We start from the raw sequence: 21,370 nt of genomic DNA, 5'->3' as shown, positions 1-21,370 counted from the left end.
CCCATGGTCACCCACTGGCTATAAGCTGGACCTCCTTCCCCCTGCTTTTCAGAGCAGTAGAAACCAAGACAGGTATTTAGTAATGGTGGCAAGACGATGAAGCCGCTGTTTTGGATGTCCTCTGCAGCTGAGTGCATGGACAGATTCACGGGGGCGTGTTAAACAACCCGGCCACCAGCTCCCCTTCCTCTCTCCACCCCCACCCACAGCATGTCTGGCAAGGAAAGAGTGTTTTCATGAAGTTCCCAGATGACACGGAGCGGAAGAGCCCACAGTAGTCAGGGAATAAAGGGCAGTAATGAAAGCCAAAGGTGCACGTCCTGGTCCACACAGCTGCAGGGCAAGCGGCAAGGAGCTGGATGCAGTGAGAGCAGGAACACGCACTGAGGTAAGGTGGGTGGGGCTCCCATCCGTGATGACTGCTATGTGCAAAATCCACGTCAGAAAATAGTTATGAAATTCTTAACCCAAACTGTTACCTAAATAACTGGTAAACAGATGGAAGGAATGAGGAAGGAAAGGAAAGGTGTAAGGGACCCAGACAAGGAGGGAAAGGGGAAGGAAGGAAGGAAAGGGGACTGAGAGGGAGAGTCGGGGAGGGAGGCAAGACTGAGTTAGCTCTACCATTTCTCTGCCTTCTAAAACAAGGAAGCTATACGGATGAAAAGTTGAAGGATTTTTTTTTTTAGCTCCAATTTTCTGAAATTATGGGATGTTTTGATTCTCCATTGCTATGTTTTAAACATGCTTCAGAACCTCCCTCCTTCCCTCTCTCTCTCACACTCACTCACACACACACACAAACCACTCCATCACATGCCTTTTGGAATCACTTTCATAACATTTTCAAATATATATATGTGTTAACACATGCATACCTTCAGTTCATTTTATCTGCTGTATACTACTCCAATATGTAAATGTTACCATGATTGCCTCAGCTACTTACCAGCTGATTGACATTTTCCATTCCAGCTACTGTTATTCAGAAAATAATGAAGACACTTTTACTTCTATTTAGTCTTTAAAAAAAAAAACAATGTGCATATAATTGTGTGAGGTAAGTATATATGGTGTAGTGCCCACAAAGGCCAGAGGATTCCTTGGACCTAAAGTTGTTGAAGGTTGTGAGCCACTCGATGTGAATGCTGGGAGATGAACTTAGGTCCTCTAAAATTTGTAATGATTTTAATTCACTGGTTACTAATGAGCTGAAACATATTTCCATCAAAATCATACACTCATTTATGCAGATATATAATTTTATTTATTTTTGTGTATATGTAAGACAAAGGGCTCAGACTATGTAGCCTACATTGGTGGTACATGTATGTACCACCACACCTAGTTCATGTTTTCATTTTTGAAAAATCTATATATCTTTCCAATCCTTCCATTTCTGGGAACTGTTAATTCCATTTTCTTTGCTTCCACTGAGGAATCCATTCCTGCTACAGATTTTCTTGCTCCAAAGGCCTTTCTCAAAACCCTTGGTGGCAGCCTCCATAATCCCACACCCCAGCATTCTGTAAGCCTGGAAATGTATCCCTATGGACAATGCCACATTCTGCTGCCATCTCAAGCAATAGCCGGGCCCCTTGGACCACAGCTGCAGTAGCCTCTGTGTGCCTGCGGAGAGCAAAGCAAACAAAGCAACCAACTAAACAAAGAACACATTCCTCTGTGGAGCCTATCTCCAGCAGGCCACCTCCCCAGCTCTCCTTTCCAGTGTTACATCCTGGAGCCTTGGATGGGTGAGATCTTGCCACTTCCTGAATGCCCTGAGGGCCCTTTGCTACTGTCCCAGTGCAAACCTCACTGTGTCTGTTTCATGTCACTGATCTTTAACAACTCCTGTCACTTCATCTGCATCTGCTTAGTCAACGCCTTTAACTCTGCTTGTTCTCCTTTCCTGACCAAAATGTAAATCTCTCAACTCCTCTTCTGCTTGTTCACTTACAATTCTCAAAATGTAAACCTGGTTAAAAGCAGCTCATGGCAACCACGCTACAACCTGAAGGCTAAGTTGCCTTTAAAGTTCGTCCAGCAACTTCACTGCTTTTGAACTGAAAACCTCCATTGAAGTTTCAGGACATGCAGAATATACAGAAGCCCTTTGCCATAATGCAGCATGACTTCTAGTCCCAGTTTTAATAAGAGTCTCAGTTCTATCTGAGGTCTCATTAGCAGTCCTTACTGTCTACATGGCTATTGGAATTACAGTATTGTGAACCCTCACCAGAATGTCCCATTAAGACATCAATGATGGGGGCCGGGGAGATGCCTCAGTGGTTAAAAGAACCGATTACTCTCCCAAAGGGCCTGGGTTTAATTCCTAGCACCCACACAGTGGTTCACAACTGTCTGTAACTCCAGCTCCAGGGGGCCTGACACCCTCATACAAACATACACACAGGCAAAACACCAATGCACATTTAAAAAGTAATAAATGATATATAAAGAAAGACATTGATGGCATTCTCAGACTTCTCTAACGTGAACCTGCAAACTCTTCCACATTCCTGACTCGAACCTGTTCCAAAGTCGAAGAGCCATTTTTCATCAAACTCCATCTCTCTCCTCACCAGTTCTGTGTGCTAGTGACCTTAATGTGGCAATGAACACAGTCCTGAGAGATACAGTGTGGGGAAAGAAAGGTTTATCTGTGTGTCTTAGTTAGGGTTTTATTGCTGGGAAGAGACACCGTGACCGTGGCAACTCTTATAAACGAAAACATTTAATTTGAACTGGATGACAGTTCAGAGATTTAGTCCATTTTCATTATGATGGGAAGCATGGTGGCATGCGAGCAGCCATGGTGCTGGAGAGGAGGCTGAGAGGTCTACATTTGGATCCCCAGGCACCAGAAGAGAGACACTGGGCCTGACTTGAGTATCTGAAACCCCAAAGCCCATGCCTGAGTGGCACACTTCCTATAAGGCCTCACCTACCCCAACAAGCCCACACCTTCCAATACTACCAATCTCTATGAGCCTACGGGGGCCATTTTCATTCAAACCACATGGGCTTAAGATCCCATGTCCCTCTTCTGCTGTGTGAGCATGTTCTTTAAAGCATAGCTAGATTCTTTCATGATCGCCTGACCTGCAAGAAGGTAAGATATACCTGTAACACGTTCTAGGTGATAATGTCTAAAATATGGTTGTATTCTAATAGATACCTATAAAGCATCATTAGCTTTAATTTGTAAAGGCATTTCCAAGATAGCCATCATCTCTAATAAATGTGCAATCTCAGAATAATTTCTCTCAGAACTTAAGGCAAAAGTGTACTAAAATCCTGAGTATGAATCAGTTGTAGGATGCACTAATATGCATACATACTTTGATTCTCCAAACTCTACAAGATGAAACGTATAATCAACAGTATGACATGGCTCTAAGGTAGTATCAGTAAGCAGATCTGTATTCTTAACTCAGCATAAGCCTCTTTATCTAGAAATTTAATAGGCTGCCATTAAATTTAACTAGCTAGTTGAATGTCACCTTGTGACTCTAGGCTTTGGATTGGATACCTCTGAAGATCGTTCATTTTGAAGCAGGATTTTCCAATCTCTTTTCTATTGCCTTCATTCCAGCATTTATTTTTTCAGTCTTTTCCTTCTCTAAGTCTGTTTTATTCTCATCTCTTTTAAACGGGATATCTAAAATTGCAATTGTTACTGAAAGTATAATTATTTGTATGCTGATAATTGTAATAAAATTATATGGAATCCAGACGCCCTGTGTCGTTGTTTTTCATTTTTAAACATAGAATTATTTTTCCTTTTCAATCTGTAACTCTCTTCTTCCTAAAGAGACTTTATTTTATTAATTTTTAAACTTTTTCTTTTCTTTTCTTTCTTTAGCACTGAAGCATAATTCCAAACAGCTTTTTTTACCTGTTCAAAGGCTCCTGTCTGGGCTTAGATAGATATCTTCTGCTTGTTGTCTCTGTCGAGCTGTTCAGCTTGCACCTCCCACTGCGGGTAGCCCTGGTCCAGACGTTCAGCTAGCTAGTCAAGCTGGCTGTTGGCTCCGCCCCAGCCCTTGGGCTCACAGGGAATAGGTGGACCCAGTGTTTCGCTCAGTCCAGCAGTTTACTGGAAAAGCCGAGGCTTCCGTTGTTTGGAGTGCAGGGACCTGATCTGTTCACTTTGCCAGTAACTCACAGACTGTGTAGGATGGGTGCTTTACTGTGGTCCGTAGCCTGTCTGTTCTGGGCCCACATGCGTAGGCCCCAGGGCAGCTTCCTCTGACCTCTGTTTGCACCAAGACTCTCACTGGAGTAGTATGGGCTGACTTCAGCCTCTCTGCTGTTCAGTTATGGCAGAGGCGCAGCCTGCCCCGCCACGCGGTCAGCTTGCGTGTGCCACTGTGCCTTGGGGATGGGGTGGGCGGTGGTTGTGGAATGCTTTGAGTGTCTAAGCATGCACATGGACCCCAAGTGGCCTGGCTCCCATGTGTCTTCCAGCCACCTAGGTCTCTCTAAAGCTTGCTCCGACCCTTCTGTGCCCTGAGGCTCTGATAGTGGATCTGGTTTTCCTGCTCAGCAAGGGCTTCTTAAAGAAGTCAAGCACTCAGCCTCTGGCAGTCTCCTGCTTCTTCCCTGCTCTTTGGCTAGGAAACCGCCTTCCACCCAAGACTTTCCTCAGGCTCTAGGAAGTTTGGATTTTCTTCCGCACGTTGAGCACCAAATGCAATCGTGGGTCTTTCTATATGTCCACCTCAGTTCCCAAATAATGACATAGATGCTTATATTTATTTATAATACTTTTGGTCTTAGCTTAGGCTTGTTCCCAACTAGCTCGTAACTCCATTATCCCATTTATACTAAGTTCTGCCTAGTTATCTCCTCAGTTTCATACACCCAACTTACTCCACATCTCAGTAGCAAATCTCCCGCGCGTCTCTCTTTCCCAGAGTTCCTCTCTCTGTCCGGAAGTCCCACCTTACTATTCTTAGTCTGTCTTTTGCCATAGGTCATAGGCTTTTTACTTTAACCAATCAGAAGGTGCCTTAGGCAGGGAAGGAAGGACAGAGACACTTCTTCACACAGTGTACAAAAACAACACTCCAACAAGACAGGGTGGCGCATGCCTTTATTCCGGGCACTTCTGTGACAGAGGTAGGTGAATCTCTGTGAGTTGCCCGCCAACTTGGTCTACATTGCGAGATCTAGGACAGTTAGAATTATGGGGTAAGACTCTGTCTCATTCCATACCTTAAATAAGCCAACCCAGCCACAAAACCTCTGGCCTACAATGTGTCCTGCTTGCAAGATGTGCTGGGGTAATGGCGGTACTGAACTTGTGAGAGTAGAAAGCAGTGTCTGATTTAACAGGAGGCTAACTTACTCCGTGAGAGGGCGCCCATGCCTGACACTTCTTGAAAGGCCAGGAAATAGAAACTGAATAGTCTAGAGATCTAGAGTCGAACCAAACACGACTGGTCTTTAAAAAAAAAAAAAAAATTGTCAATGATTCCTAATGATATTTTACTATGCTCAGAGATTGCCGCCTCGTCCAGTTGTCATCAGAGAGGCTTCCTCCGGCAGTAGGTGGGAGCAAATGTAGAGATCCACAGTTAAGCTTTTATGTGGAGTCTAAAGTGGAGGTCTCCATTGGCGCTCTGGGAATCCCATGGAAGGGGGGGATTGTGGGAGTCAGAGGGGCTAGAGGACACCAGGAGAACATGACCCACCAAATCAACTAAGCAGGACACGTATGGTTTTTACAGAGACTGACGGGCCTATAGGGATCTGTACTGGGTCCTCTGCATATTTGTTATTTGTTGTTCTTGTAGGACTCCTAAGTGTGGGAGTGGGTGTGTCTTTGACACTTTGGACTGCGCTTAGGACAATCTTTTCCCCTGTTGGGTTGCTTTGTCTAGATTCAGTTGATGGCTTTTTCCTTGTCTTGTGGTATTTTCTTTTTGTGTGTATAATTGATTGTTGTCTCTTGGAAGCCTGCTCTTTTATGAAGGGATGCTGAAGGGGTTGTGGATCCAGAGGGCAGGGGAGGGGGTAGATGGTAAGCGTGGTGGGAAGAGAAAGTGTTGTTGGGATATATTGTATGAGAGAAGAATCTATTTGGAATGAAATTAAAAAAAAAAAAAAAAAAAAAAAAAAAAGAATGCAACTCACAGGATTAGCTCCCTCCAGGTACTCATTCTCTTTATAATCCTGCTACTTAATGTCTGTGACCCTCGGCCTCCCTCTCTCCCTTCCTCCTGTTCTTGCCTTTCCACCTCCCATTGTTCTCCTGAGCTCCCCCTCTCTCCATGTTCCACTCTCTAGTTCTTATCTCTGCCCTTGTTTTTAATCCTGGCCACATCTACTCTTCTGAACATGCTCAGTCTGCTCTATTCTCTGTCTGCTCTGAGCTCTCACAAATGCCCCTGGATGGCTTCTCTCTGTCATATTTACAACAAGAAAATCCCTGGTTAAGCATAACATGAGCAGTCATGTCTTCAGTTTATCCAGAAACCATGAGCACAGTTAACAGAAACTCTCTGACCACAGAAGAGAGAGTAGAGATGGGATTGAACAGCTCTCCTGGCACTAAAAGTTGCCATTCTAGAAATGAAGCCTCCACAAGAGAAGACTAACAGAGAGAGGAAAAGTCAGCTCCCTGAGCACCTTTCTAGGTGACCATCCCACCCTATTCAAGTCCCTACTTTTCAATAGTTATAGTTTCCTTGGAAGGTCAAGAACAAGGCATAAAGAATGGAGTCCTGTCCACTCACTTAATATCAAATTTTATTCTGGTATGAGGTGGGCACAGGTACCAGTTACAAAAGGACAAAGTGTATCCACAGTTCTTCAGGGAGAGGACGACTGAGATTGTTACCTTCGCTGATGATCTGGATTGCCGTCTGAGGTTGAAACTTCTGAAGGAGGCTGGGGTCTCCTTGGTCGGAGGCATGAACCATCTATGGCCCTGATCATGGGGAGCTCTCGTTGAAATGATCCTCTAGCATTGTCACTGGTGATGGGGACAATTGAAGTCATTTTCCAGTCCTGAGGCTGGTATACATAGGTATTTGGAGGTACACTGAACCTGTCAAGAATTCTCAATTATGAGGATATAGGGCAAGCTGGAGGTGGGTGGAACCATCACAGAGAGGATCTGAGAAAACAGACAACTGATAAGCATCTCTTCCACACTCTAGTTCTTCTCTGCCTGTGAAATTCCCTCTTCATTTTTCTTCTGAACACATCCAAGTCCACAAGGCTCACAGGTAGGCCTTTCTAGAGAATGGCGAGATCTTCCTGTGTATGCAGGTAGACGTGTGGGTAGTGGGTGGTCTTGTCATTCTTTCCTCTGCTTAGGGAAGAGGAGTAATTGTGCCTGTGGTTGCCACTCTCTAGAATATAAGGTAAAAATATTAAAGAACCAATCTGAAATGTGTCTGTGCTGCCTAGAACCCAGGATCCTGGGCACAGCCTCCCCATAAGGAGAAAACAAGGGTCCTCACCTTGGTCTCTAACTACATAGAGTCCTGTACAGATCCTTCAGGCTCAGCAGCAGGTGCAAACAGCTACTCCAGCTCTTCTTCAGGCCCTTGTGTTAGAGCCTCTGGGAAACAGCTCTAGACTTTCTCAGGATCTCCGTCCCTGGAGGGCCAACCTTCCCGTTCAACAGTTTCCCATTCCTACAGGAAGACACTGATTTCCCAGTGACTCCATGATCTGTCTGAAGGACCTGCTAGGGACAGAGGATTTTGATGAGAGCAGTTGAGTTTACAAGTATGCTCAACTGGCCATTTTCCAGAGACTCTTCTTCATACTGCCCAGCCAGACTTTGATGTATGAACGTTTGGGAAATGAGGAACCCTTGTGGGCAAGCTCTGGATTTAGCATGTTCCTGAGTCCCTTTCAACCACAAGACATGGTCACTCTGTGACAAGTGCAAGTGTGTTTTCTTTTATACAATATGTCAAAGAGTAGAGAAGGTTTTCTAGGGTACACTGCCCGCCTGGGAAGCTTTCCCATTTGAAGCTCAAAGCCTGACTCAGTCCCATTCCTTCAGAGCCATGGCTGAAAATCAGGATCTCAGAAAGCTGAGACGAGTTCCCTTGTGCCCAGAGTCGGCACTATGTAAGGCCTAGGAAAGCAGTTCTGACTGGGGAGGAGAATATGGGACAAAATATTTTTCCCACATAGGCAGACCTTTAGGAGTTGGTGCCTGGGGGATTCTCTACTTCCTGGTCTCCATATGGCTTCTGTCGAGGATGTCAGCCAAATGTTCGGTTTCTTCAGTGGCTCTCTAAACAGCAACAACAAAGTAAACTGCATTGACTACACTCATGTGATAGGATTCTCTTAGTAACTAAATTAGACATTTGGTACAAACGCACTGTATGGCAGCATGTGAGAGGAAGGCTTAGGGCAGTCACTAGTTTGAACCAGCTTTAGTCAGAGAATGAGACCAGTCTCAGAAAATGACAACAACAAAATGCCAGATTATTAATAACTGATGGTATGGACTCACTTCATAGAGAAAACTGAGTTTGGAAGACAATTACTCAGGGTTTAGCCTAGCCCACATCCTGAGTTCTAGGACAAACCTGGGTTAAGTAAAAAATAATATGTCTAAAACTTAAAAAACAAGCTGAAGATTGTATTCCCAGCAATGAGACAGAAGAAGGGGCATCAGCTGAAGTTCAAGGCCAGTGTTGATTCACTGTGAACCCTAGAATATTCTGGCCTCTGAGAGATTACAGTAAATTAAAAGTAAAGAAATGCCGTGTGGTATAAGAATTAAGGAGAGACAGAGTCAGGAATGGAAGGGAAATCGATGAAAATCTGAGCAGGGTGATGAATGCCCGTCACCCCAGCACTTCTGTGAGACTGGAGCACAGGAAGTTCAAGGTCATCCTTGGAATCATAGTAAGTCTGAGGCCAGCCTGGGCTGCTTCACACCCTGTCTCAAAATACATGAATAAATTAAAACCAGATCTGTTCTCCATGTCAGCTGACACAAACCCGTATTTCCAGCCTTAGAAGGAGTTCAACCAAGGCTAGCCTGGGCTGCAGACTAAGAATTTATGTCAAAAGGAGACAATAGCAAAAGAATGTACTTAGAGAATCCCTTGTCACTCAGAAAGTAAGGGAGAGACAGACAGACCATATTTGAGGCCATTGTAGCACACGATGATTACAAAGCCAGAGTAAGCCATACCTGAGACCCTGTGTTAAAAGACAATTGCCTATTGTGTCTCACATCTGGAATTCCAGCTGTCAGAACACTGAGTCAGAGGGATCCTTGGATACTTTCGACCAGGCAGGGACTATCTATCATGCTCCAGACTGCCTTGACATAAAGAGCTAAGTAACCAACAAACAAAGCAAGCAGAACCAAGGTGCCGGACCTGAATATCATGCTGGTCTTTCTCCAGATCACAGTTATGGGTCCTTACAAGTTATCAGCTATAGCATGGCTCAGTTTTCTTTGCTGTAAAACGTACATACTGAATCAACACCTCAACATGTTGCATTGGAGGAGGAAATGAAGTCACATTATTGGAGAAGGGAGAATTCTATGAGAGATGCTCTTCAGTGCCTCTGAGAGTTCTTCAGCACCAGGCAGAGTGGCTCAGGCCTGTGGACTAAGCACTATGGGAGCAGAGTTGTAAGGATCACACTGCAAGGTGGAGGACAGCCTGCCTGGTTCACAAAATAAATCCCAGCCCAGCCAGGGTTACTTGTAAGGTAGTTTCAGAAACAATGAAAATCCAGCCACCCTCACAAAAAGACACAAGAGTTGGCTTTTCCAAGTTACTGGCATGTTCCCTCTGGGCTTCCACAGAGTGAAGGAACCAGCAGTCACTGTGTCCTGACGGGTCCAACAGAGCCTGGAGTGTGGAGCAATGAGGTGCTTTCACTTCTCTGGCTTCTGCAAGTCTGAGACTCTGTGGAGATCCAGCCCCTTATAAAGCTGTGGGATATGATTGAATCAGACACACCCTACCGTGTGTGGTGTGGGTCAAGACAGGATAAACAGAAGTTTCTTAGCACCATCTCAGGAGGATGAGGCAAGAATATTGTCCAGAATTGCATTAGACCCTGGGCTACTGAGAGAGACACTGTGACAATTTTAAAGAGCAAATAATTAATAATAAAAGACCTACAAACAGAAGTGTTAACCTGCCTTACTGGTTTTATCATATATGAGTAACTTTTTCACGTATGTAAACATTTGGTGGAAAAACACATATGGGAAAATTTTTTTAACTCTGAATTTATTTATTTATTTATTTATTTATTTATTTATTTTGGTTTTTTGAGACAGGGTTTCTCTGTGTAGTCCTGGCTGTCCTGGAACTCACTCTGTAGACCAGGCTGGCCTCGAACTCAGAAATCTGCCTGCCTCTGCCTCCCAAGTGCTGGGATTAAAGGCGTGTGCCACCACCGCCCGGCCTGAATTTATTCTTAAATGTCACTCTGCAAAACTATAGTTAATTTGTAGTAACTGCTGAGACGGACTGTGGTCGACTACTCTGCAAAGGGGGATATGACAAAAAAAAAAAAAGTGGCAGAAGTCCTGGTCAATGGGACAGGGGTTAGCTTCCAATGACAGGAGGCGGGGCTGCAGGTACCCGGAAGCTGCAGGTACCAGGAAGTGAAGCAGTATGGTTGAAAACCCGGAAGGGGACTGTGTCTGGGCATCGCCCCAGATTTAGGGAGGAATTTGAAAGAGACTAGGTTGGACACAGCAGAGTTGGTGTGACAGCGACTATAGAGAATAAAGAGAAAGAAAGAGATGAAGAAGCTGGAGATAATGGGCAGAGGTGGAGGAGATAGAGAAAAGCCCCAGGTCTCAGGAACAAGCTCCTGCTAGAGCAGTTGTTGCAGAAACTCAAGAAGGCAAGGTTTCTATCCTGTGCAAAGCACTGCCTGCCGCTGTCCAGGTGAAGCATAGTGAGGAAAGTACCACCAAGAGCAGAGGGGTGCACAGCTCCATCCCAGCGGTCTGCAGTCCAACGTGTGGGAAGCAGGCAGGTTGGAGCGAGGCAGGAGAAGTGTGAACTGGGCCCCACAGTTCACTCCATAAAGCTTGGCAAATAAATGCAAATATAAACCTGGCCCGGTGTCGTTTTGCAACCTTTAATCTCAGTCCCTGGGAGGCAGAATTAGAGTCCATCTTGATATACACAGCAAGTACCCGATAAAACAGGGCTGTACGCACAGTAGGACTCTGTATCTAAAACAAAATCCCAGGAGTTGTAGGGATGAGCCAACAGTTCAGAGGACTTGCTGTTCTTCCAGAGGACCTGGGCAAGGTGCCCCCAGAATATGAACATGCATGGTGGTATACAACCCTGTGTGACTTAAGTAAGCCCTGCCCAATCTCTCACTTTTGGCTCCACTACTCTGGAATCCTCGCCCCTCACCTCCCTGGTTCTTCCCCTCATCCCTCTGCTAAAGAAAGAAAGAGAGAGAGAGAGAGAGGGAGGGAGGGAGGGAGGGAGGGAGGGAGGAAGGAAGGAAGGAAGGAAGGAAGGAAGGAAGGAAGGAAGGAAGAAAAAATAGTACAATATGCTCTTTCCAGACCAACTTGCTTTTAGTTGTGGTGCTTTGAGTCAACAATAGAAACCCCATCCAAGACAGCAGGATTTAAGGGTGTGTGGGTAGAGTCCATCTTATGCTGATGCTTCAATGTTCTCAGCTTCAGTAGAGGTTCTCCTACACATCCACACCCCAAGATACAGGACCCCACTCTTTAGCCCACATGTTAACCATGACACCCTCCCAGGTTGACACATGAATTTTCACTGTAACCCAGCCATCCTTTTAATGAAAACTCTGGCTTGATTTCCCATAACTCAGGCTCTGTGGCTGCTAGAGCAAAGATCCAGGGAACACATAGAAACCTTTTGACTATTCCCACATATCTCCTGCCATTCAGTTTTATCACCAAATTAATTGTGGTCCTTCAATCTACACTGAGATTCTAAAAGTTGGTTAATTTTAATCACAGAACTTATTCCTTTCCTTTGGCAATTTATCCAGAGATACTAAGAACAACCAAGCAGCAGCAGCATCTTCCTTACCTTACACAAATTGTCAAAAGTCTTATATACAGGCTCATAAAAAAATCCCATCCTCTGACAACTCAGACAATAGTCAATGCATTTGCCTCTGTAAGTTTGTAAAACAATTCATACCATGGGGCTTCTGTAGTGCCCGAGCTTCTGTGGGACACTTCAGTGTCTGGAGAAGCTTCTGTAACTACAGGGCTTGGGTCACTTCTCCTTTGTAGTACAAACAGCTTCTCTTCTAGACATGTGCTTACCCCACTCCATTGCTGCTGCTGTTCTTTATGATCATCTCATGGTTTACCGGCATCTCCAAAACTGCTGGGGTCCCTTGCTGTAACTGGATTGCACTTTTACCTCTAGCCTCTCACAGCCTTTCTTGCTGGAGCCAAGCCTCAAATGGTTTGTATGACTCAGGCACTGCAATGTGAGAGGTCCTGAGAACTTGCCCATCTCATGGGGGAGCAAATGGTCTTTGATATGAAATGTAGTGGATGCCCAGACACTTCTCCAGAAGCTGCTCCAGTCTCTTGCCCCAGGTCTATACTGTGGAGAAACTTCTGTGGGAGGCTGTGTTGCCTGCTCCCACGGAGAGATCCGCTGAACACTACAGACACCTGAGCGGAACCTCAAACAGCATCATCTCATTTTGTGGATCTTGAATAATTGCTTAGAAGAAATCCTTGTAAATTACATGTGCCCAAATTTTAAGGCATTGGACAGTCTATACATGCAGACTGTCCTGGCTAACTGTTGTCATTCTTCAGTGTGTTATGATCCTGTTCATTGGGAAAGGGGAGTGAGAAAAAGGTTGGAATGTTGCCTGTCTGGTTTTAGTAACTACAGGTTAGCTCCTGTAGCACTGAGTCTTTAGTAGAGACTCCAGGGGTCCCCAGGTTACTGCTCACTGACTTTCCACCTAAATACAACATCAAGTTTGCTCAATGGTGCTCTCTGAAGGAAACCTGAAGGCTTGGAGCAGAATTATACACCAAGTCCTGTTGTCAGGGTTTAAAAGGCTGGGGAATTAACCAAATGTGGCTCAAGCAGGTCTTAGGATTATATGTGATGGGTAAATGACTCTGCCTGGTCCATATGTGTCTTTGAGTTGTCAAGCATGGTCCCACTGTAGGAACTCGGCAGTGGAAACACAGTCAATGAAGTGAAAACATGGAATATATATATTGGTTTTTTGAGACAGGGTTTCTCTGTGTAGCCCTGGCTGTCCTGGAACTCACTCTGTAGACCAGGCTGGCCTCGAACTCAAAAATCGGCCTGCCTTTGCCTCCCAAGTGCTGGGATTAAAGGCGTGCGCCACCGCCGCCCAGCAAACATGGAACCTAGAAATACATGATGATAAAATAAATGTGTCCTGGGTGCTCTGGGATACTTTCATTTATGTCAGTGAGTACTAAGGAGTTGAAAGCACAGCAGACTTTCTATACTATAATCTCTCGCCCCTTCCTCTGTGCTCTTCATAGACAACCAAGTTTAGATACAAATCAGGATCTTCCTGATCCAAAGCACTGGGATTGCAGCCCTGCGCTCTGTGAGCATTTTCATTCCTTCTAAAGAGACAGGATTGGGACATTGATGTTAATACTGACATAGATGGGTATCCTGGATAACTGTGTTAATTATTATATGTATATAAAATTATAATGACATGAAACACTTAAAAATTGCTAGAAACAAAAAGGTACTCTACCAAAAAATATGTGGTGTGTTTCATTGAAGAGTAGACATTTACTAATGTTAATATTTATCCTAAACTCTTTCTTGATGTAAAAACCATCTTCCATGAATTTCAGGGGTAGGACTATATACAGGGACCACTGAAAGGAATAAGGATTACTATACTCACATTTGGTTTGGTTTTGTGAAAGACAGCTTCCTAGTGTGCTGTGGTGGTGGACAATTTAATCCCACTACTGCAAAGACAGAGAAAGGTAGGTGTGTGTGTTCAAGTCCTGCCTGGTCTGCATAGCAAGACCAGCTAGAGCTACACACTGAGACTCTGTCTCCAAAAGAATCACCATGGAAGGCAGGAAAGACCAAGTGTTAAGAGGACTTGCTGTTCTTCCAGGGGACCTTGGTTAGATTCCCAGTACATGCATGGTGGCTCACAACCCTCTGTAACTCCAGTAACAGGAGATCCCACACCCTCATCTGACCTCTCAATGCAGGACACATCACACATAGCTTTACTCAGTATTCATGAGAGGATTAGAAATTTCAAGGAAGCCCTGGAGTAAGATTCTGAAAAAAGACAAAGGTTTCATGTGACACTGGCTACCTACGAAGCCTGTCCTGATATGGGGCTCAGATTCCCTTTACCCTGGGCCTTTTTCAGCCTCTGGGCCTATGGAGGTAACCATAGGCAGACATCCTAGACCACTGAATTCAGATATGTCATCAGCACAGCTGTCTACATCTGGGAACCAGCATGAGCCCCTCAGACTTGTGAGTGAGAAAATAGGACAGAAGAGTTTTCTAGCTTAGATATGACTCTGAGACCTGGCACCAATGAACTTTCTGATTCTGGTTTCTCTGCCCTTCCTCCAGTTCTTGGGTATTTCTTAGTTTCCTACTGCTGTCTAATAAAAAACATAAATGAACATAAAAAGCCTTAAAACTGTTTTCTTGTGTTACCTTAGCCCCTTACCTGTGAATAGATTAATAAATGAATCAACCTGTTGCATTACTGGAAAATATAGATACTTTGTATTCTGACTGGCTAAGTGCCTCAGCTAAGAAGGTTATGCAAAGAATAGGCCAGCTCTATGTTCTCAGCACTGCTTTGATTGAAAAGTTAAATGTCCAGTGAGTGATTGCCAACATGGTTGAGAGCTTGGGTGAACAAAGAAAGAAGAAATAAAAGAAGAAAGATACAAAGGAAAAAGGAATATTTCAAAGGAGACTAAAGAATAAAGCAAAAGAGAGTAGATGGGCAACTTTCTTAGGAGTTCACACCCATTCATCCAAGTTGAGTTTCTCTTGTCTTGATGCTTAAAATGAATATTAAAATCACCCAATAAAGCCCAACTCTGTTCCCTTATATGAACCAATGGCTTTCCCTTCCCTTTATCACATGAGTGTGTGACTGCTGGATTTAATCACAGTGACTAGTAGATGAAGTGGGGAAGGGGCAAAACTATTGGTCATTCTTTTTTTTTTGTTTGTTTTTGTTTTTTTGTTTTTTGTTTTTTGCTTTTTGGAGACAGGGTTTCTCTGTGTAGTCCTGGCTGACCTGGAACTCACTTTGTAGACCAGGCTGGCCTCGAACTCAGAAATCCACCTGCCTCTGCCTCCCAAGTGCTGGGATTAAAGGCGTGCGCCACCACCGCCCGGCAACTATTGGTCATTCTTGACTCCAAGTAGGTTGCAGGATAGTTACTTGGGATCCTCGAGAGCCTTTCCCAGCAAACTCAAACCAAGAAACCCCAAGAACAGAAAGAATGAGAGTTTTCTCTACCCTTGGACTGAATGAAGTGGTTCCCTGTTCAAATTAGTCATACATGTTGTACCCCAGTTTCCTTTGTATTCATGTGAATCTAGTAGCAACACCTTCCACCACACCTGCTAGAAGAAGCAGCTGAATATTTCTCTAGAGCAGGGAAGGGTTCTGGACACAGTCACTCAGGCTGGTGACAGTACTGAGATGAAATGAAAGATGGCCAGTCTAGGTGGCTAGGCCCAGAGTGGCCAAATCTAGGATGGCCTTCATCATAGGAGTCCCCACTGCTCTGCCATTCCTGCCTTTTCCTCAGACCTTGGCTTCCTGCTGCTCCCTGATCTCCTCCACTGCTTTCTGTTTCTCTTTGTACCTTTTGGTGATATTGCCATATCCTCCTTCCCCGATTACCATAGATCAGCGACAATTTTAGAGATGATTTTTATTTACAAAATAAAGGGTTAAAAATCTATATGTTTCATGTTTACAATGTAACTTTAGGTCATATGAACATGTTTAGTAAATGTGTCAAATATTAAATTACCTGGGCACAGTGGCTCATGCCTTTAATCACAGCATTGGATTAGGCAAAGCAGAGGCAGACAGAAAGGAATGGGGACTCTCCATGGTGAGTTCCCGGATGATCAGGACTATGGAAAGAGACCCTGTCTCAAAAAATAAATTTAAACTATGGATAACTGGTTTGGGTTGTCAACTTGACTATATTTGCTATTAACTAACATCAAAAATGAGGACCCAACTTATTTGATTTTTTTCCCTAATTTTAAATCGGTAGATCCACCTCTAATCCCAAGGCTGGAAGAAACAAATTTTTCATCTGGATCTGTAGGCATGGAGGGAACACACCTTTAATCTGAGCCACACCTTCTGCTAGAATCCTATATAAGGACATGGAAGAAGGAAGCACTTGCTCTTTGGCTGCAAATCATCACTTGGCTAGCAAGTCCATTCCTTCATCTGCAGTGGAGCCTGCTTCTTCAGGAATCTAGCATTTCCCGAAGACAAGAAGAGAAGCCGACTAAGACACACCTGGAGTTTTAGACTTTGCTGTCACAGCCAGATTAGAACCATAGCCTGTAAGTCATTCTAATAAATTCCTTTTAAGAATATATTTATACTTAAATATATAGATGCATATATATATATACATGCATATATATGGAGAGATTTATTCTACAATTTCTGTTGCTCTACAGAAAACTGACTAATATAAATAGTTGAGCTTGTTTGTACATAGTTTGTTTGATATTTAAATTTGAGCCTAGAACTTGTTATATAGCCTAAGATTCTCTAAAATCTGAGCCATCCTCCTGGCTCAGCCTCCTGAGATGAGATTAAAGGCTCCTGGTTAACCTTTACTGCTCTACCCTATTTATCCAGGGAGGCTGGGATTGATTCAGTCACATTCCAGAGCTTTATAAACAACTGGATCTCCACCTGCTTGTCAGGCTTCCAGAAACCCAGGGAAGTGAACACACCACCTCCACACTCCAGACTCTATTTCACCCACCAGGACACAGCGAACCCCAGTTCCAAGACTCTGTGAAGCACACCCAAGCTCTGGAAGGAAAATGCAGGTGATTTGGAAGGCCATGTGGGGGGATCCACTTTTGTGTTTTGTGGAGGATTACTGGAATATTTGTCTTCAATTGCTTTCATAAATTTTATAGCTAAATGTGTGCCTCTGGCATGCATCTCCTCTCCATGTGAATATGAAATCATTTGGTACTCAAAGCAAGCCTCATGGAAAGCACTGTGGACTGTGTTCATAGCCAAGACAACTTGGCAAAACATGGCGAACTACCTTGAATTTGAAGCCATATCTGCAATTTGCAGACATACAGAAGTTGGTCCTCTCCTTGTACTTGGCTTCTCTGGTTTTTCCTTTGTTTAAGGCAGCATCTTGTTGATCCAAGGCTAGGCCACACCCCACTGTACAGCCACAATGACCCTGAACTTCTGAACCTGCCTCCACCTCTTAGAAAAGAGATGGGATTATAGAAACATGCCATGCACCCTTTTTACATTTTCCTTGACCTATAATTATTTGTTCATCTAATTCATCTGATGTCTTAATATATTTGAATCAAAGCTGGAGTTTATAAGGATGCATAGATATGGATTTCCACTACTAGGATAACAAAAGGGAGTTCAGGGAGGAAGTGAAATGGGGGGAGTGGCTGAGGTCTTAAAAACAGAGTGGCTAGGGAGGCAGAGGCAGGCAGATTTCTGAGTTCTAGGCCAGCCTGGTCTATAGAGTGAGTTCCAGAGAAACCCTGTCTCAAAAAACCGGAAAAAGAGAGAAAGAGAGAGAGAGAGAGAGAGAGAGAGAGAGAGAGAGAGAGAGAGAGAGACACAGAAAGGCTTTGAGAGCTCCTCCAATATACATGAATGTTTTCCCTGGTTACACTTCACCACCAAGGTTTCCCCTTAGGTGAGAATGAACCAGCATCTGTAGATCAGGAAGAGTCCATTGTCTTTGCAATGCTGCAAGAAGCCGCTTCCAGAATCTACTCACAGCTGAGAGACAGAGAGATTCTCATTACACAAAAATGGTTTTAATATTTTCTTTTTTCATTTCTGAACAGAAAGAAGCAAACCAAGGTGAAAGTTTGGGAAACACCGAAGAATCGAACGTGGGAAATAGTGTGAAGGGGGCAGGACAAAAGCCCTCAGGTATTCAGAGGCAACTCTGAGTTAAAAACCAAAATCTTCTATTATTGTTGTTTTTTCCTGAGATGTACAGACATATATACAAGACCCCAGATGTGTCAAGAATAGACTTGAACTCAGTGGTCCCAGGTTTCTGTTCTTCTTGCACAAAACCCTAAGTCTTGGAGGTTGTTAGTGCCTCCGTGGGAGGGGAGAGAGGAGCCTTGAGTCTAGCTAGGGACAATGTCTCCAGGTAGTACTTGTCCTGTACACAGCCCTTTCTATTCTGTAATATATTTTCTACAACTGAAGACACCCACGCTTACTTGTGAGTGTGATCCATGCTGCTAAGAGCAGGACAGATAGTAATCCTGGGATTGCAAGCAACTGTTCCTAATCTCTTAGTAACTGAATGAGGCCACTTCTGGCTTGTCAGTGTGCAGGAAGGGTCCCTAAGACGAGTTCAGATGCGCATGTACATTGCATCAAAGGCACTTATCACAGCCCTCTGTCCTTTGCAGGTCATGCCCGTAGCTCATGGACTGACCCTGAAATCAGAGTCTTCCTGCAGGAGTGGGAAGTAGTTGAACAGGAAATGGGCCACACAGGCAAGAAGAACCACAAGAAGACCAAGTTTCTTTGCCAGCGCCTCTATCACCGGGGCCTGAAGAAGAGCTGGAAAAGCTGTTTCCACCTACTGCGGAGCTTGCAGGATCTGCACAGGACTCTCTGTAACGAGAGACCAGGGATTGAACCCTTGTTTTCTCCTTATGCAGAGGCCCTGTACAGGATCCTGGGCTCCAGTCCCCAGGAAAGCTGGTTCCCAGGTTAGTCTATTCTGTAGAGAACCTTTTCAAGTTCTCTAAAGAGCAGCATCAGGTGACCGCTCCTTCATGAGCACGAGCAGAGCACACAGTGTGGGAATCCCCATTCTCACAGGCCTCCATTGCACATAGCAAAATAAATGTGTGTCCTCTCTGTCTGTGTTCCTCTGTCACCCCAAGTAAATGGAATTTGGACATGTTCAGGGTAGACCATGCCACATAGGACACACCATTGCTAGATGTGATTCAGAGAAAGTGAGGGTGACATTCTTATGAACTCTGTTTCTTCTCCTTCTCAGGTCCTCTCTATGATGGGGCTGGTGACTCCATGCTCCCTGTGTACCCTCAACCTCCCAGGTACCAGCCCTCGGATTATGGCATCACCGTTCCTTCTGCACAGCTTCAAGGGAATCCACTGCCGATGATGTCGCAGGAGGATTCCCCATTTCCCACATGGGAGCCCTGGAATCCCAGCTATCCATTGTCAGTTCCACACCTACTTCCTGGCTTTGTCCCAGAAGACTCGAGCCTCCAGAAGCCATGGTCAACCTGTGACAACCTGTGATTTACACCAAGATCCCCAATGAAGAGAAGTGGAGATTCCCTGTTTATTCCTTGTAAACCTCAGGATCATGCAGTATTGTGGATTTAGGCATCTTTCTCTACCTCATAAGAGAAGAAAATGTAGAATTTAATGAAGGTCCATGAAGAACTCCCTCATGCCTCATCCTTGTCACTTCAACAGGGTCCACAAGTAAAGAGGAGCAGCGAATTGCTATTTGAGGTTCATTCCCTGGTCCCCTGCAACTTGCCCTCCCCTATCTATCTCCATCTGACTCCTGGCATGGAGTCTCCTCTCCTACGAAAGGCAACCTCTGCTTCCATAGGCACCTGCTCATGCCTTTATTCTCTAGCCCCCTTGTTACAGAATCTTTGTCCAGTGTTTCACAGTCTCAAATTCTCCGCCAAGCAAGCGAAATGCCTGGAGCGACAGATGTAGCTGGGCAGTCAAGCAATTGCTTAGCAAATACACAGACCTTGGCTCATCTACAGCAATGAAAAAATAATTGAAGAGCTAGTCTTACCTTGGACGTATTTGTAAGATGTGAAGAAACATAAATAGCACAGTGGCTTGAGATTGTGCTCCATATTGTCACAGACTTCGCCATTTGGTCCACAGCTGATGGCAATATTTGTTGCAATTTGGGTGCTTTGGGCTTCGGAGGAATTATGTTACTAGTGCTCGTTACTAGTACTTTGGTTTGAAGACTCATTCCATGTCCCAATGCTCCTCTTTTTTTTTTTTTTTAAACATGGCACTCATTGCTTTAGCTCTCCACCTGTTGGTTCACTCACCCTTCCATGGCGGCCATTTGCTTCTTGTTCCCTCCGCCTTATGTTCGGCTGGCCTAGACATTTTCATTCCAGAGAGGGTAGTGCACCTGCAACAGCTTCCTTATCTTCTTCTGCAATGAAATCAGGAAGCTAGGGAGGTTAGAGTGTCCACGGGGTGTAAGTAAGGAACAAAGGATGCTTGCGTGTCCTAACCCATCATCATAGTTTCTATGGTAAAGGGAACATCTCAGGATACGAAGGCAAATTAAAGCACTTTTTATGGCTGGAAATAATCCTATCACATAAGCAGAATCTGAAATAATATCTAAGGGTTTTCTTATTAACTGTAATATAGGAATCAAGACAGCCATATATACCTGTTTAGCTGAAAAATGAAGTATTAAAAGATTGGCTAATATCCAGGCCTGGAATCCATCCTATACTATTAGACAAGCCATCAATAAATCACATAAATACCTTTGGAATGGGATTATATTAGACAATGTATTAGTCACAAATTGAGTTCCTATGAGAAAAATACCATAGCTTGTCCACTGAAATATGACTTCATATTCTTCTACAAAAGTCTACAAATGAGATGTAAAAATCCATTGAGTTTGGTAATGCTCTTAAAAACTGATTGCTGGCTAATGGTAATGTAATTGTTGAAATTGGGGCCTCCCCTATTTACTAACTGAGCAAGAGTAAGGTAAGCAGTTAATGTTTTGTGGCCCTTATGGTCTAAATAAATCCATTCCAAAGGTTTATCCTTTTGTGCTAAAATAGCTGTAGAAGCCAATTTAGAGAGTAAGTTTAAAGAAAGTGAAGTGTCTTCTGGAGACACAAATGCCTCTTTTAGTCTGGATTGAAATGCCTATGGTTCTTTTCTCGCCTTTTGAGATAATATGTAAAGACTATCCAACATATTAAGTATTCCTAAGGCATACTTTAGGCATTCCTAAGGTAGGATATAGCCCATTAATACTGCCTAATAATGTCTGAAAGTGTTAAGTGTTTTAAAATTGTCTTGTGTAATGGACATC

General features: G+C 44.1%; 1 protein-coding gene across 1 annotated transcript; it reads left to right on the top strand.

The window, feature by feature from the left end:
- The first annotated feature begins 298 nt into the window (after window positions 1-298).
- On the top strand, window positions 299-19,579 carry Msantd5 (Myb/SANT DNA binding domain containing 5). Its single transcript, XM_076935269.1, is given in 5 exon segments — window positions 299-388; window positions 18,105-18,192; window positions 18,690-18,995; window positions 19,292-19,548; window positions 19,550-19,579. Coding segments are annotated over 5 exon segments (771 nt in total).
- The last annotated feature ends 1,791 nt before the right edge of the window (window positions 19,580-21,370 follow it).

Source organism: Arvicanthis niloticus, chromosome 6 (genome assembly GCF_011762505.2).
Source record: "Arvicanthis niloticus isolate mArvNil1 chromosome 6, mArvNil1.pat.X, whole genome shotgun sequence".
Lineage (NCBI taxonomy): Eukaryota > Metazoa > Chordata > Mammalia > Rodentia > Muridae > Arvicanthis > Arvicanthis niloticus.
Note: the sequence above shows the minus strand (reverse complement) of the source record. Positions and strands in the feature narration are given on the sequence as shown.